The sequence below is a fragment of the Capricornis sumatraensis genome, chromosome 5 (genome assembly GCF_032405125.1).
Source record: "Capricornis sumatraensis isolate serow.1 chromosome 5, serow.2, whole genome shotgun sequence".
Classification (NCBI taxonomy): Eukaryota; Metazoa; Chordata; class Mammalia; order Artiodactyla; family Bovidae; genus Capricornis; species Capricornis sumatraensis.
This window is the reverse complement of record NC_091073.1, coordinates 70,636,148-70,653,355: the sequence shown is the minus strand read 5'-3', so window position 1 is coordinate 70,653,355 and position 17,208 is coordinate 70,636,148. Positions and strand designations below refer to the sequence as shown.

At 40.3% G+C, this 17,208-nt stretch overlaps 1 protein-coding gene across 4 annotated transcripts; it reads right to left on the bottom strand.

The window, feature by feature from the left end:
* Window positions 1-487: 487 nt before the first annotated feature.
* Window positions 488-10,120, bottom strand: GGCT (gamma-glutamylcyclotransferase). Of its 4 annotated transcripts, none has more exons than XM_068973054.1 (4): window positions 9,884-10,120; window positions 3,737-3,882; window positions 2,709-2,844; window positions 488-1,617 (listed from the first exon to the last, which is right to left on the bottom strand). In XM_068973054.1, exons 1-4 carry the CDS (start codon window positions 10,022-10,024, stop codon window positions 1,474-1,476), a joined length of 567 nt encoding a protein of 188 aa, XP_068829155.1. In that variant the 5' UTR covers window positions 10,025-10,120; the 3' UTR covers window positions 488-1,473. The 4 variants fall into 4 exon arrangements, with proteins under 4 accessions (XP_068829155.1, XP_068829156.1, XP_068829157.1 ...); XM_068973055.1 differs by lacking the exon at window positions 9,884-10,120 and adding an exon at window positions 5,047-5,102; XM_068973056.1 differs by lacking the exon at window positions 2,709-2,844.
* Window positions 10,121-17,208: the final 7,088 nt, after the last annotated feature.

Sequence of the window (17,208 nt, the reverse complement as noted above, 5' to 3'; positions counted from 1 at the left end):
GGCAGACGCTTTTACCATCTGAGCCACCAGGGAATCCCGTTAATAACATTACCTCTACGTATATTATACTTTCCATCACTGTCTAGCCTTTCAGCTGATTTTATCTTCTTTCTAGTTGTTTTCAAGGTAGTACTGGCAAATGTCATATGTAAGGAATTTCCATCAATGATTTTGGCCCTCTCAAAATACAACCAGCTCCTGGTGACACTATCGCCAACGTAGTCTTTGAAAAGCATTTCTGAGCTTGAAAGAAAATAAGGAAAATCTTCAATTTGTACTCCACTCTGGGAGATAGTGAAGCCTCACTACAGAATTGCAGCTGTAGCTTAAAAGTTCTTTGGGCCTTCTTCCCAAGAGTAAAAACCAAATCTTTATTTTATGCTCCTGGGGTTTCTTCTCTTTCATTCTAATAACCTATTTCGAAGGTCCAGTTCACTGGATTCCACAGAGACATGAGAGACTGCATGATAACCAGTGTTGTTTTATTCATGACTCTCTTCCATTTATTCAGTAAATAAATTTAAGGTGACCATTTCTTAATATGCCAAGAAATCAAATTTTAGCTTCCAAGAAATACTTTTCCCTCATGATCTTGACTCTTCTACTTTAAAATTCTGTTCTAAAGATGGGTCAGTACAAACTTAATCTTTCAATAAGAATAATGATTACTAATACTTATTACATGCTAGGCTGTGTTCCAAGCTTATACATATACCTCTCAAAATGATCCTAAGACCTAGATATTTGGGCTGTCCTCAGTCTGCAGGCGAGGAAGTTGAGTCAAATAACCCAAAGTTTCCCAGGTAGAAAGTGGTGGAACTGACAGCCGATCCCTAATATACTGGATTCCAGAGTCTGTGCAATAATCCTTTAGTATAGAGTGGATATGGCCAAGACCAGGCCCAGTATGTGTGATGATGTGAGTCTTTCTCATAAAATGAAATGTAGTATTTTCACAGAGAATACAGGTTAAACCACAAATACATTTATTCCTCTAAGTACATTATGCCATCTTTTAAATTTTAAAATAATTTAAACATTTTAAAATAGTTTTAAAATAATTTTTAAATTTTATAATCAATTGTCTCTTCAGTTTGCTTGCTCTTATTAAGCTGATTTAAAAAAATCCCAGAGCAGAGGGATTTACTAGCACCATCATTAAGCTGCAAATTTATCTTCAGTCACAGAGCAAAAATACACTTCAGATAAACTCAATAAAGTAACTTTAAGGGTTCACAGGAGTACTCACACCTAACTGTCATGCATTCCAAGACCTCTCACAGCCCACCTTTCAATTGTCTAACTCCTATCTCGGTCTTTTTACAGTCTGAAAACAAGAAAGCACCCAAGTGAAATAACCCTCCAGAACACTGTTGAAATATATTAAACAGAGATACATCCCAGATCCTGTTCTAAATATTAAAAAGGTATTAGCATATAGAGAAAATACATGTAGATATATTCCATTAAGTTCTAATGAGTCTTTGCTTCTCCCTTTTTGATAATGTCTTCAATTTCTTCTGAGACCTTTCCTTTGTAGTCATTTGGTTCTATTGCATTTAACTTCTTTTGGTACTCCAGTGGCAAACCATTCTCTTTTGCACCCATGCAAATGACCTAGAAAATGGTTAAACAACAACAAAACCCTCTTTTAGTTAGGAACATAATTTAGTTTAGTATACCACAGCTTTATTTGTAGTATCAGAGTATGAAATATTAGCTTTCAGATAACTCTGGAATAAACTGTAGAACAAAATGAAGAGTCATTCCTCCCACGATGAGCATGAACGTACAGGGAGTTTTCATAGCCATACAATCCATCCCTATGTAATAGCAACTGTACTCAATACTATGGTTTAAAATATGTTTAATATAAAACTTATTGTATAGAATTTGCATGAAACGAACAAAATCTTTTAAGAAACAAACACCATTCTTCAAAGAAATTTAAAGTTTATAGGGAGCAGTTTTTAGTTGAATCCTGGAGTCTACTCTACCTCTGAATTACACATGGGGGAATAAACAGCAAGTGTATTCAGTGGTACTCCCCAGATCCACACCAGGCTAATTCCTCTAGGCTCCATTCTAGAAAATTCCAGATTAGGCCCAGGAACTGGGTCACCTTCTCCAAGTATCATGTCCTGATTGGACCTTCCAAGAAGTACCTAAGTTTGGGTTTCTGAAGAGGGATGTCAGCCTCTCTCTCCTTAATTCTTTTCCTGTGCGTGCATGCTGGAAAGGTGTCCCTGATTTTGAAAGAGGCACGACTTATCCCTCCATCTAGAAATGGAAAACGTTTCAACAGTAGGAAATATATTTTTGCCCTATAAAAATGAATCTTGGGGTTTATGAAATACTATTTTGTGGAGAAGAAAAAAATGATTAAAAAGCATAGGTATAGAATAACTACAAAAAATACACTCATATATGTTTTTAAAGAAAAATATGTCTAGGAGTATGACTCAAGTACATTTCTGAGAGTTTTTTAATAAACAAAGTTTTAGGGACATAGTTCTATCATTACAAATAAATTGGAACGTTTATTCAGTAAATAACTATCATTTTTGTATTAAAAACATATTGATTGAAATGAATTGTTCATATAGAATTTAAAACACAAAGCCTTTCAAAAACAAGATATTCTGTCATTTAACTCTGTGAAAATTAACAAGGAATCACCAAAAGTCTTTGTAAGTTAAAAAGGATACCTTTTTATACTGGGGTGATGGGGGAACACTCTCATAATTTGTCATCTGATAACTTCGACAGGTTATTTCTTTTCCTTCTTGAGTTGAAACAGTAACTTCTATTGGGACATACATTCCACTTTTAACCCCTTCTTGCCTGGAATCAGAACAGCCACATTTTAATCATACGTTGACTCAGCCAAGTTAGTTTACTGGATTAAAATTTTAACTATTTATGGATGTATGTGTTCTCTATGTATTTGGGGATAGAGTAGAACATACTATAAATACCACCATATCAAAAGTAAGCTTAGCATTTCAATTAGAAAGCTGGAGACTTACTATTACTGGGTATACTTCTAACAGATCTTTAGTTATTGCAGGCTTTATAACCCTGAAACATTGCTCTTTATCTCTGAAAGCGGGACTCTGTGTTCTGACAAGAGAATATCCATTCTGCAAAATTAAGACAGGACAGCTCACTCCTGTTTGCAAGTGAAGTAAAGTAGTAAGCATGTCAGATGTTTGCTCTGCTCAAATCCTACTCTTTTCTGTCACTTTCTCTGTATTAAATGCTCTGCCACACAACTCTTGAGTTCTAAAAAGCATCAAAGCATTTCTAGTATGTTTTGAAATTTTTACAAATTATCACTTTTTTTTTACTGATTCAACTGCTACCTTAAAGAAATATTTTTTAAAACTCTGACTCTTATAAAAACTGAGTTTCTGTTTTTGAAATCAGTAAAAGTATGTAATAATTACAAAAATCTTCATGCTTTCTCACAATATAAAACTACAAAGATATTTTTATTAAAAAAAAACAAATAGAAAATAAGTACTTCCATCAATCATAGAAGAGATTACAAAAGTCTCCCCAAATCTTAGAGTGTGTAACCCTTCTTGGCTTTTCTTTTTAGGAAATGAACATTATACCTTTTGGGTTAACTCTCAAGTGTGAAGAATATGTCCATATATATACACACACATTCTTGCATATGATCCACCTTCTAAATTAGCAATGATTTAACTTATAATTAGAAGCCACCTACTTATCCAGAGAACTTAAATTGCTTTTGTTCATTTTCCATACTACTCCCCATACTTCATCGCCAGGACTTTCAAAAATGGTGGCTATACCTCCATGCCAAGTTTCACTTGTTTTGCCTTGGGGATTGCCAAAGTCAAGTTTAAAATCCTACAAAGGAAACCAAAGTGATATGATCAATATCCACATGAACCAAAATTTCCCTTTTCAAAATAAAAACAGATTTACCTTCAACACCATGTAACTAAAACATAAGTTTTGAGTTCCTTCTATAAAAAACACAAAGATAAACAACCAAGGAAGGACCCAGATTTCAAGGACTATATTTTTCTTAAAAATAAACTGTATACTGAATATGTACATGTATCTTACCATAAATAGGAGGTTAAGGGGGACAATAAATCCCATAATCCTGATGCCTTAACACAGCTATCTTTATTTTTGAAAACTGCTTTCCAATCCACTTACTTACACATAAATTTTAACATAGAGGCAATCATAGTGTGGGCTTCCCTGGTGGCTCAGTGGTAAAGAGTCTGCCTGCAACACAGGAGACGAGGGTTTGATCCCTGGGTCTCAGGCAGATCCCCTGGAGAAAGAAATGGCAACTCACTCCAGTATTCTTGCCTGGGAAATCCCATGGACAGAGGAGCCTGGTGGTTCCAAAAGAATCAGACACAACTCAGCAACTAAACAGCAATAATCATACTGTACATAATTGTTGAAGCTGCATGATGGCTGCATAAGGGTTATAACATTATTTCTACTTTCCTGCATGTTAAGAGTATCCTATTAGCACATTTTTTTGCCCTAAGGGAGCTGTCATTTGAGGGTGATTTGTATACTTATAAATTTTAATATTCATGAATTATATTAACATATCTATAATAATCATAAGAGCAGCTAACAATTACTGGGTTCTGTACTCTGCTATGGGCTTCATAAGGACTTTTCAAAATCCTGTCAACAACTTTTTATACACATTTAACAGAAAGAAAAACAGTAGCTCAAAAAGATTAAGCAATTTGCCTAAGGTCTCACAACTAAAGTAATGGAGTCAAAGTTTCAAGCTGTTAGTTTCTTCCCTCACAGAGATGAGTAATCAAAGGACAGAATGAGGGAGATTAAGAATCCTTACTCAGCTCTTTAGACTACGAAGATTTCTTTCCAATTTTTCAGAGTTTAGTTTCCTAATGATAAAAGAAAAAGTTGGACTAGATAATAAATCTAAAGTTTGTATTTTATCTCTGTTACCTTTATTTTCTTAAAAACCTTTAGAATTTCATTAAAAAGGTTGGTTTGAGTGACCAGTACCTTTGAATGGTATATTAGATGTTCTAGGACCACGTATCCTTGGCAAGACATCAGGAGATCTGATAAAAGATAAAACCACACTAGAACCTGTCTATACAAAAAAGATCTTCATGACCCAGATAATCATGATACTGTGATCACTCACCTAGAGCCAGACATCCTGGAATGAGACATCAAGTGGGCCTTAGAAAGCATCACTACGAACAAAGTGAAGGTGATGGAATTCCAGTTGAGCTATTTCAAATCCTAAAAGATGATGCTGTGAAAGTGCTGCACTCAATATGCCAGCAAATTTGGAAAACTCAGCAGTGGGCACAGAACTGGAAAAGGTCAGTTTTCATTCCAATCCCAAAGAAAGGCAATGCCAAAGAATGCTCAAACTACTGCACAATTGCACTCATCTCACGTGCTAGTAAAGTAATGCTCAAAATTCTCCAACCCAGGTCAACCGCACGTGAACCGTGAACTTCCAGATGTACAAGCTGGTTTTAGAAAAGGCAGAGGAACCAGAGATCAAATTGCCAACATTCATTGAATTATCAAAAAAGCAAGAGAGTTCCAGAAAAACATCTGTTTCTGCTTTATTGACTATGCCAAAGTCTTTGACTGTGTGATCACCACAAACTGGAAAATTCTTAAAGAGATGGGAATACCAGACCACCTGACCTGCCTCTTGAGAAATCTGTATGCAAGTCAGGAAGCAACAGTTAGAACTGGACATAGAATAACAGACTGGTTCCAAATTGGGAAAGGAGTACATCAAGGCTGTATATTGTCACCCTGCTTATTTAACTTACATGCAGAGTACATCATAAGAACACTGGGCTGGATGAAGCACAAGCTGGAATCAAGATTGCTGGGAGAAATATCAATAACCTCAGATACACAGACAACACAACCTTTATGACAGAAAGCGAAGAAGGACTAAAGAGCCTCTTGATGAAAGTGAAAGAGGAGAGTGAAAAAGGTGGCTTAAAGCTCAACATTCAGAAAACTAAGATCATGGCATCTGGTCCCATCACTTCATAGCAAATGGATGGGGAAACAGTGGGAACAGTGGCTGACTTTTATTTTGGGGCTCCAAAATTACTGCAGATAGTGACTGGAGCCATGAAATCAAAAGACACTTACTTCTTGGAAGAAAAGTTACGACCAACCTAGACAGAATATTAAAAAGCAGAGACATCACTTTGCCAACAAAGGTCTGTCTATTCAAGGCTATGGCTTTTCCAGTAGTCATGTATGGATTTGAGAGTTAGATCATAAAGAAGGCTGAGCACCAAAGGATGGATGCTTCTGAACTGTGGTGTTGGAGAAGATTCTTGAGAGTCCCTCGGACTGCAAGGAGATCCAATCAGTCCATCCTAATGGAATTCAGTCCTGAATATTCATTGGAAGGACTGATGTCAAAGCTGAAACTTCAATACTTTGGCCACCTGATGCGAAAAACTGACTCATTTGAAAAGATCCTGATGCTGGGAAAGACTGAAGGTGGGAGCAGAAGGGGACAACAGAGGATGAGATGGTTGGATGGTATCACCCACTCAATGGACATGAGATTGAGTAAGCTCCGGTAGTTGGTGATGGACAGGAAGGCCTGGCGTGCTGCAGTCCATGGGGTCGAAAAGAATCGGACATGACTGAGTGACTGAACTGAACTGATATACTGTTAAATCCCATAGACAATTTTCATTCCTCATCTTGCTCTACTTCTCAGATGTTTCTGACATAGTTATCCACACTGTCTTGATCTGCTTCCTTTCCTTTCAGCTGTTCCTTGATCTCAATTCCCTTTACCAACTCCTCCTCCCCTACCTAGTTTTTAAATGTTGGAGTTTCTAAAAGTTTCAGTTTAGGCCCTTTTCTCAGCAGTTTGCTCAAGACAAAAATCATACCTTCCGATGACTTCAAATACCATCCAATATTCCAACTGTCTTTTATCCAGCTCAGGTCTCTCTTTTGACTTTGAAAGTGCTTAGAGCATAGTAAGTACTTCATGTGCTGTGTTGTGCTCAGTCGCTCAGTCGTGTCTGACTCTTTGTGACCCCATGTATTGCACCCCACAAGGCTTCTCTGTCTAGGATTTCACAGGCAAGAATACTAGAGTGGCTTGCCATGTCCTCCTTCAGGGGATCTTCCCAACCCAGGGATCGAACCCAAGTCTCCTGCACTGCAGATGGACTGTTTACTGACTGAGCCACTAGGGAAGCCCAAGAATACTGGAGTGGATAGCCTAACCTGTCTCAAGGGGATCTTCCCCACCCAGGAATCGAACCGCGGTCCCCTGCTCTGCAGGCAGCTACCAGGGAAGCCCAAGTACTTCATTAATGTTCACTAACATTTTTCTGCTGACTTGGGTATGCAACAAGCATCTCAAACTCAGTACAGCTGACCCTTGAACATGAGTTTCAACTGCACAGGTCTACTTATCTGTGAATTTTTTTCAATTTTCAGATCATCAAAGTAACTAAGAATGGGGGAAAGTTTGTGTTCAACTAGAGACTGAAATAGCGAATATGTGTCAAAGGAACTAGGGTCCGAGTCCTGATTCTGTCCAAACCTCTTCAGCTTCCTGCCCTTGGGCGAGTCATTTATCGATTCCTCTGTTTTTGAGGCAGAGATGGCAGTTCTCTGATTTTCAGCTCAGCAAAGGGTGGGAACCACTAACCCTGGCATTGTTCAAGGGCCAATTGTGTGCCCAAGCTGAGCTTGATGTTCCCTCCGAAACTAATCCTCTTTTTCTTTTTAACAAATATCACTATTATCCACTCTGTTGCATCAAAAACCATTATCTACTCTTCATTTCACAATCACCAAAGCCTAACAGTGTTCTCTCCTCAACACCCCAAAAAACCATCTACCTGCCCTGGCTACCACTCCAAGGTACCATTAGCTTCGGTAGTGACCGCTACAAAAGCTTTCTAACTGCGCTCCCACATCCACTTCCAAAAGCCCTTTTGGTAGGTTGCCCCGACCCTTTCAAAGCACTTTCCACAGCAACCAGAACAACCTTTCAAAGATGTAAACCTGATATTTTATTTGCTTAAATTTGGCAGAGGTCTTCTCACTGTTGTTCTCAAGATCAAGATCCAAGTCTTCATTGGCCTCTGGGGCCCTGTAACATGCGGCCCTTCCCCTGCCTCTCTACGCTTCATGCTACATCCTCCTTACACATTAAATTCTAGCCACACTAGCTAGAAGACCCAGCTTTTTTCTCTCCTGAAATCTTTCGTCCCTGCTGTTCCATTTGCTTCTCCCCTCGCCAGTCATTCAGATCTCAGCTTTCAGCTATGGCTTTACTGGACATCCCAGTAAGGTCAGATCCCTAAGTCACATACTCCCATAGCACCTTCAATGCTTCCTTAAAACAATTTTTTTTTCACTCTTTTCAGAGCAGTTTTAGGTTCAGAGCAAAACTGAGAGCAAGGTACAATTCATCTTCTTTTAAGACTGACCATACCTGTGACTGAATATCATTGGTTAGATAGTTCTTTGCTGCATCCCAACTATAAACATCTAAGCTTCTTTACCATATTTGCGGAATTCCCTATCGTATGAGTTTGATGGGTAGATAGTGCTCAGAGCCCAACTCCTGTTTTTGAAGTTTCAAATGCCAGAGACTGGTTCTTCTAGCTTTGCTTGGAGTCAGGGCATGGGCATATGGCCAAGATTTAGCCTAGGACACCCACCTAGGGTTCTGAATTAGAAGTCAGCGACATAGGGGAGCAGAAATTCCACTCTGGGGGTGGGAGCTGTATTTGGGTTTCAGAAGCTTCCAGATACAGTGACAGTAGAGGCAGGGTCCAGAATGAGTGATTCATGATGCAATGTCCGTGTTTACCAAGCTCAAGGGTGAGTCAACAGTGGCCTCCCGGGCTGTTTCCATCTGCGATACTGGCTATTTTATAGCTTCCCTTCTATGCCTGCCTGTTTTGTCAGCTCTATGGTCCTACCTTCCTGGTCATTCTGTGAGCTGTTCAACAGCCTTTCAACACATTCTTTTTCTGCTTAAATCAGCTACTTCTGTTGCTTGCAACTAAGAACCCAACCAATGATAGCAGAGACCATGTCTGTCTGGTAAAATGATGTCAAAAGGCTCTGTAGGTAATCTGTTTGCCTGTCTCTCCTACAGATGGGGAGGTCCTGAAAGCTGCTAGCTTTACTCAGTCATCTTTGTATCTCCAGGTAAGTGCTGGAAGAATATGAACTAAATGAATAAATGTACTGTACTAAGAGGTATGATTCTTACCAAGGCAAGTGAAGGTTCATTCAGCCATTAGACTTAAGTGAGCACAGCCCTTACTATGAATGAGACATAGCTCCAGCTTTCGGGACCCCTCAGGTAGAGAGCAAAAGGTTGGTAAACGGATTTTTACAAAACTAGGTGACAAGTCCTGGAGCAAATGTAGAACAGAAAGCAACTGATTCCTTGGCTTGGGTCAGAGAAGATTTCTAAGGGGGACCAACCAAGTGGATTCTGTGATGATGTCCCTAAGTCAGTGGCCAAGGGAGAGGCATCGGGAGCTGGGCAGAATGAGCAGCTGGTGAGAACGTCAGGAGGGCGAGCTCAGGGCAGCCTGGGAGGCACAGGAGCCAGAGTAGCACAGCGCAGCCGGGATCAAGCAGAGGGCTGAGAGAGGACGAGAAGGACCCGTGGGGGAAGGGGGTGGGGGCAGGGTCGTGCAGGGAACCCTGATGTACTTTGAGCAGAGAGAGCTGCATTCCCAGACCAATGCTGGCGATGAGCGGCCCTGAGAAAGTGAGTTCTCAAAATCCTGTCCGCTTTGTCTGCAGAGAGAGCAGAAGACATCTCGGGGGCCAGGAGGAGAGCACTGACCTGCAAGCGGGCCACGCTGTAGAACACGGCGGAGGGGTTTCGGAGGTGGATCCGCTCCGTCAGCAGGTTGCTGCCATAGGCGAAGTAGAAAAAACTCTCCCCATCCTGACTCCGGAGGGCCTCGCAGCCCAAGTTCGCCATGTCCCACCAGACGCCTGCACAGGCCTGGGGTCGGTAGTACAAGCGTAAAGAGAGGACAAGAAATACAGCTCCGTGTCGGAAGAACTTAACCCGGGAACCACCGGCCCCCAGATTTAGAGGTTAGGGGAAAGGCGGGAAGCTGGGGCCGGGCGAGTCACCTGCGAGCACTCTTCTGACTGGCTGCCAGTACCCAACGCTGTGAGTTACTCGCTCTGATTGGCCAACCCACCGCCTCCTCTAGGCTAGCAGCTTGGACTTTGTAATATTCGGTCCTGAGGCGACCGGAGGCTGATTCCTCATTGGACCTGCTCCTCTTTTGTCCCGCCCCCTGTTCAAGGCTCTCTCTGATTGGCGGGTGGGCGGGGCTCTATGAAGGGGCGGGTCAGGTCCTCTGCCGAGCAGCTCACAAGTCCCTTTTGGATTTTCTCCGGTTTGGGTGATGCGTGCGTGGTTCCCTGACAGTGTGTACTCTTTAGGGAGCTTTGGGATCCATTTAAAGCGAAACAGCGGCTCGGACCATGCACCCGACGGTCCCTCTGCCGGAAGCTCGCCCGGTCCCGCCCTTTGGGTTTGGAGGAATGAGGAGGGGGTCTGTTCACACCACTCGCTGTTTCCTGCACCCTAGCGCTGATCAGAGGGCTTGGTGGATAAGACCTCGCACTAGAGCAAACCCCGGGAGATAGTGAAGGACAGGGAAGCCTGGTGTGCTGCAGTCCATGGGCTCCCAAAGAATTCAGACGCGCGAGTTTGAACAGCAGCCCTGATTATCTACCTGATTACCTTTTCTAAGGACCCTTTGCCTCCTGGGAAAGCTCCTCTGAGAGTGAGGGTCTCCCATGATGGAAGTTGCATGAGGGCCTCAAAGCCCGACGCTGCTGTTTTCTGGACGTGTAACCTCCCACGTGTAACGTTTACTTGCTGTTTACTTGGATGTGCTGTTTACTGGACGTGTAACGATGAACATGAATTTGAGCAGGCTCGAGGAGTTGGTGATGGACAGGGAAGCCTGGCACGCTGCAGTCCATGGGGTCGCAAAGAGTCGGACGCGACTGAGCAACTGAACTGAACCTCTTGTCTCTGGTGTCTCCTTTTAAAATAGAGATTGTAACATAAATTATGATCACAAGTTATAAACGTAAGATATGATCCCCTATCTCATAGGGTTGATATAAATATTAAAAGTAATTTTGTTAATGTTATTAGGGTAAAAGCTCCCATGTAAAGAAATATAATAACAATGACATTAAAACTCTATATTGTTAACTTTGAAATGAAAATTAATATGAACTATCCTTGGCACCCAGAATTTGATTTTTAAATACCACTTTTCCACTAAAAGGTACCAGGTTTCCTTGGAAAAATGGCTGATGCTGGGTCAAGAGGAGCACTCAGAACGTCTTGTGACAGAAAATCAGGAGGTATTAAAAAATAAAGTTCTTTGAAAAGGACACAGAAGCCAACTTGAAGGAACACCCACTGGCTAAAGTTAGAATGATTTAAGCATCACAAATAACTGCAGTTGATTTAAAATGTCAAACATAAAACTAAACCCCCACAAGAGTAAACAAATCTAAAAAAAAAAAAAAAAAACCTTTAAAAAACTTTGTCTACCATACTACTGGTAGTGACTTTTATACCAACTCTTTACTCTGAAAACTGGTAATTTAAGAAAATAAACATTTAGCCTGCTTTTCTAGTTGCAGATGTATTTCAGGGTAACCAAATGGCCCCAGTTGGTGAGGAAACAGTTCCCTTTACAAAAGTATGCCAGCTAAATAATGTAAAATGAAGGACAGAATTAGAAATTCACCATTTTGCAGTCCCTACTGAAATGATTAATTCATACCAGGATCATGAGACCAACAGGTAAAAGTGTGATAGGGAACAGGATATTCACATAGAGCCAGGGATCATGTGCCAGTTATCAGGGGAAATCCATAAAGACTGGAGAAATCTGGTCCCTTCCCACCTTAACCTAGGTCAATTTTATCATCACTAAAATTAGACCAACCTGACATGCGTCTCCTGATGTGATATAATATGAAGCACCAGCATCATTTGTGAATCACTGTTTCCAAAAATCTTTAACTTCAGAGCAATCAAGCAGGAACTGCAAGGATGAAGGATAGAAGCAAACAATCAGAAAAAATCCAGAGCAAGTGGTGAGACATCCTGTAGAACAAATGGCTCAGTCTCTTAAATTAACGCAGTGCCTTTAAAAAAAGAAAAAGAAAAGAAAAAAGGAGAGAGGCAATACTGAGGGAGGGCTGTTTTAGATAAAAAGAAGCCTAAGAAACATAATACAATGGCTTATCCTTGGTTCTGGTATAAAAGATATTTTGTGACAATTGGAGAATTTGAATAGAGACTAAAGCATTAGATGATACTAGATAGTTTTGTTGTTTGTTTTGTTTTGTTTTTTAACAGTATTCTGGGCTTCCCAGGTGGCTCAGTGGTAAAGAATCTGCCTGCCAATGCAGGAAACGCGGGAGACACACGTTCAATCCCTGTGTGGGAAAGATCCCCAGGAGGAGAGAATGGCAATCCACTCCAGTATTCTTGCCTGGAAAAATCCCACGAACAGAGGAGCCTTGCAGGCTATAGTCAATAGGGTCGAAAAGAGTCACCACGACTGAGCATGCACGCATACAATGGCACTGTGTTTATTTAGAAAAACTTCTCTTTTAAGATAATATATTGGTGTATTTAGGAGCAAAATGTTTGCTATCTGTATTTAAAATAATTCAGAAAAATTAAAATAAGGAAACTGTTAAACGTTAAACTGTGTGTATATGGACGCTTATTTTATTATTTTCTATATATTTGAATATTTTCATGTTAAAAAGTAAAGAAAAAAATGGTGATGTAAGTAAAACACTGGACATAGTGAGCATTCAATAATGAACTTTACTGTTATATAGTCTGCAAATAGGAAGGTTCAAGCTCTCTCCTGCCCCCACCCCAGACATGAAGGCAGCAGAACTTGACGTACATATTTGGTCATTTCGGTAAGCAAGTTGCTTTTCTTGGCAAGATCGTGCTCTACTGCACCATGAATTCCCAAGGTCTCTGCTGCAGAGAACTACCATTTAAAACATCTTTCTGCATTTTAAACTGCTTTTAAACATTTGAAATATATTTATGATTTAATTACTTTTTAAAGTATTTTGACTTTTTTCTTTCTATACTTCTAAGTGCTTAATTTTATCGTGACTGATTTTTTGCAACACCAGTTTGTGAAAATTTTCTGAAGTTAAACATAGATGTTTCCTCAGACACTGAAAATCTTTTCTTGCCCCAATGAAGCACTTTATTTAGCTTCCCCATGTAGATTGCCATGTACTGACACCTGTTGGCCAACAAGAGGCAGCAGGTAGCAAGGGGGGGTTGTTTTCTCCCATTTATTTATCTATTTTGTGGCCGTGCAGCACAGGGGATCTTAGTTCTCCACCCAGGGATGGACACTGTGCCCCCTGCATTAGAAGCACAGAATCTTAATCCCTGGGCTGCCAGGGAAGTCCCTCAGATTTAACCAAAATAGATAACCAATAAGAAGATACTGTATAGCACAGAAAACTATACTCAATATTTTATAATAACCTATAAGAATCTGAAAAAGAATCAGTGACTGAATCACTTTGCTGTACACCTGAAACTAACCCAGCATTGTAAATCAACCATACTTCATTGAAAACTTTAAAATAATTTTTTAAAGTAAAAAATGTAATTTTTAAAAAACTTTTTTAAAAAGCAAAGCACACTTTAAAAACCCCAAATTTAACCAAAGCCTGGTTAATATTAGTTAACATTCACTGAGTGCTTATTGTATGCCAGTTTAAACTTTTACATTTAATCCTGAAAAGGGCCCTATGCAGAAATTACTACTATGTCTTATTTTATAGTCAAGGAAACTGAGGTGTGGTCGGTTAAATAACTTGCCCCAGGAAGCAATGACTGAAGAGATGAAGCAATCTGATTCTGGAGTCATTACTTGGTATTGCTTCCCAAATTTCTCAAATTGTAAAGCCCTCATGGTCTAAATATAACTGGTTATTATTCAAGTGTAATCTCTATCATATCTATAAGAACATTATGAAATAGTAGTACTAGTATTCAATTACTTGATAAAGATATTGAGGACAGATTTCTTCCAAATGCCATCTTTTAATCCAGTAGACTAAGTTTTTGATTGTATCATTAAGACTTTTGAGCACATATACTATATATAATAGTATATATAGTTATATATATGATGGGCTTCCCTGGTGCTTCAGAGGGTAAAGCGTCTGTCTACAATGCGAGAGACCTGGGTTCCAACCCTGGGTCAGGAAGATCCGCTGGAGAAGGAAACGGCAATCCACTCCAGTACTATTGCCTGGAAAATCCCATGGACAGAGGAGCCTGGTAGGCTACAGTCCATGGGGTCACAAAGAGTCGGACATGACTGAGCGACTTCACTTTCCTTTCCTTTCCCTGGTGGCTCAGATGGTAAAGAATCTGCCTGCAATGTGGGAGAGCTGGGTTTGATCCCTGGGTTGGGAAGATCCCATAGAGGAGGGCATGGCAACCCACTCCAGTATTTTTGCCTGGAGAATCCTCATGGACAAAGGTGCCTGGCGGGTTACCGTCCATGGGGTCGCAAAGAGTTAGACACGACTCAGTGACTAAGCATATATATATAAAATACCTACAAAATATAAAATTTTAAAGTAACTATTTTAACTCATATCAATATAAAACATACATATGTTTTATATGTAAAATTAATTACAGATAGTGGATAAAAACCCATATTTCAAATAGTCCTCCTCAAATTTCCATTTTCTAGCTAATCTTGTCAGGTCTTATTAGATCTTCATTATTTTTATATCATTAGGTCCAGAATGAAGAGCTTGTACCGGAAGTCAGAAATGTCAGCTCGGTGCCTTTCTTCATTCTTTTCTTGTGCTTGCAATTTTAGTAAGAGCTTCAGTCTAGTTCTAGGCAGAAATTTTCTTTGTGATAATTAATTAGCTCTCTGGAAATCCACTTAGCCAAGCAAATTACAGTAAATCACCAGACACAGAAAGTGAATGAAGGAGGGCCAGGGCCACAGTCAACCCCTCCTCAAGAAAGCACTCCCGCCCCTCCCCCAGGGTACCTCACATCTCATGAGACAGATGACGACAGTCCCACTGACCATGGGGTCTAGTGTTAAAGCAAAATTCTTGTATTTTGTAATATTTACTAAATACAGTAAAGGCAAAGCATATTTTTAAAAATCTAATATCTTAGATTAAAAACAAAAATAGAATAGTTTTCCCACTTCACTGGCTCAAAAGTTAAAAAAAAAAATATCTCCCCTATGATATCTCCACCAAATCATCAACTTTGAGCGCAAATCCAAGGCCCTCTCAACTGTGCTAATCTCCTTCCAGACTTGTCTCCCATTTCCTGCTATAAATCCATCGCTCTCTTGAAATTGAACTACTTACCGCTCTCCAAATCCACTTCTGTGCTGTCCCGTGTGATTCGCACCGTTACCCCATCCCCCCTCCCAGAAAATCAGAGTCCGGGAAACCAGCCACGAAGCTGCTGCAGTGATTCAGGTGTGTGATAAGGGCCACAGGGCGAGGCTGGGGAGTGTGGGAGTGCAGAGGAAGGCAAACAAAGGCAGCAGTAACAGATGGTACTGACCGATTCGATACAGGTTTCCAAGGAGAGCAGAGATCAGTCAAAGGGAACTCACTGGGTTTTAGGCAGTGAATAGAATTCCTTCCCCATAACTGCTTATTTCACATCCTTGTAGTTGTTCGTATTTATTTTATACCTAGGTGTAACCTAGGACCACATATAATTAATAATAATTTCTCGAAGTTACTTAGTTTTCCTGGGCTTCTTCCTTGTATATATGTTATTAAACTTTTGTTTGATTTTTCTTCTGTTTAAAAAAATAATGATTTCTTTATACTTCAGGTCAGTAATACATATTTATTTAAAATAATACCGGCAGAGCAAAATACTTTTAGGTCTCCAAGGAGATAGAAATCTTCAAGAGATACTCTAAAATATCATTGTGGAATTAAATATGCTGCTTTCCATATAAACTATATGCATTTAATAAGAATTGTTTATTTCATTTCCAGACTGGTTTGGAGAACAAGGAAGGTGAGATTACCTGAGACCAGCTCAGGAATGTTATAATCTACAGCCTTGGCATCCACAGAGTAACCTAACCATTTCAGGCTCAAGTTCAAGTTCTCAGGGTAGAAAACTGGAATTAGCAGGAAAACCAGATCCCTGGTTCCCAGATCAGTACTTCTTTCTAGGAAAATCTACTAAAAAGACAGATTTCAATGGGAAAGCTGTTTGGTGGGCATGGAATCACACCTCTAATCCCTCAGCATTCTAATCCTCTCTGCCATAAAAAAAAAAAAAAAAGACAACACCCCACCCCACCCCCACCCCCCCGCCAAATCAGTCCTTTCTACCTTTACCACCACTACCCTAGTCCAAAGCCACCATCTGCTCTTGTCAAACTTCTAGAATAGCTTCCTTACTTGTCCCTTAATGGTCATTTTTATCCTTTTGGAACTGATTCTCCACTCAGCATCCAGAATTTTCCTATCAAAAAGTAAGTCACATCATAGATAGTAGATAGTGAAGTCACTCAGTCATGTCCAACTCTTTCGGACCCCATGGACAGTAGCCCACCAGGCTCCTCTGGAATACTGGAGTGGGTTGCCATTTCCTTCTCCAGGGGATCTTCCTGACCCAGGGATTGAACCCAGGTCTCCCTCATTGTAGGCAGACACTTTACTGTCTGAGCCACCAGGGAAGTCACATCATATGCCTGCCTAAAACACCCCAATAGCTTTTGACTTCTTAGAATAAAATCCAGACTCCTTATCATGGTCTTCAAGGTGCTACATGAGCTGACCATTGCCTACCTCTCGATCTCATCTTCTACTCCTCCTTCTCTTGATCTTTCCTCTCTAACCAGCTGACTCCCGTGATGTTCCTCCAACATGCTAAACTCACACTTGAAGCCTTCTCGCGTGGCTTTTATTTTCCTAGTGGAAGAAAATGCTTGATCAATGAACACAGATATCTGGTTTATCTGTTACTGTTCTCATTGTAAATTGGCTTTCTGATGTGTACATCAATCTCTCTTGAGTCTGGTTGTGAGAATCTTCTCCCTGAGC

Coding starts and splice junctions, on each gene's coding strand:
- GGCT (XM_068973054.1), bottom strand. CDS start 10,024: ATGGCGAACTTGGGCTGCGAGGCCCTCCGGAGTCAGGATGGGGAGAGT. Junction 3,883..9,883: donor ACAGCGTGGCCCGCTTGCAG/GTCAGTGCTCTC, acceptor TTTCCTTTGTAG/GATTTTAAACTTGACTTTGG. Junction 2,845..3,736: donor AATTTAAGTTCTCTGGATAA/GTAGGTGGCTTC, acceptor TTCTGATTCCAG/GCAAGAAGGGGTTAAAAGTG.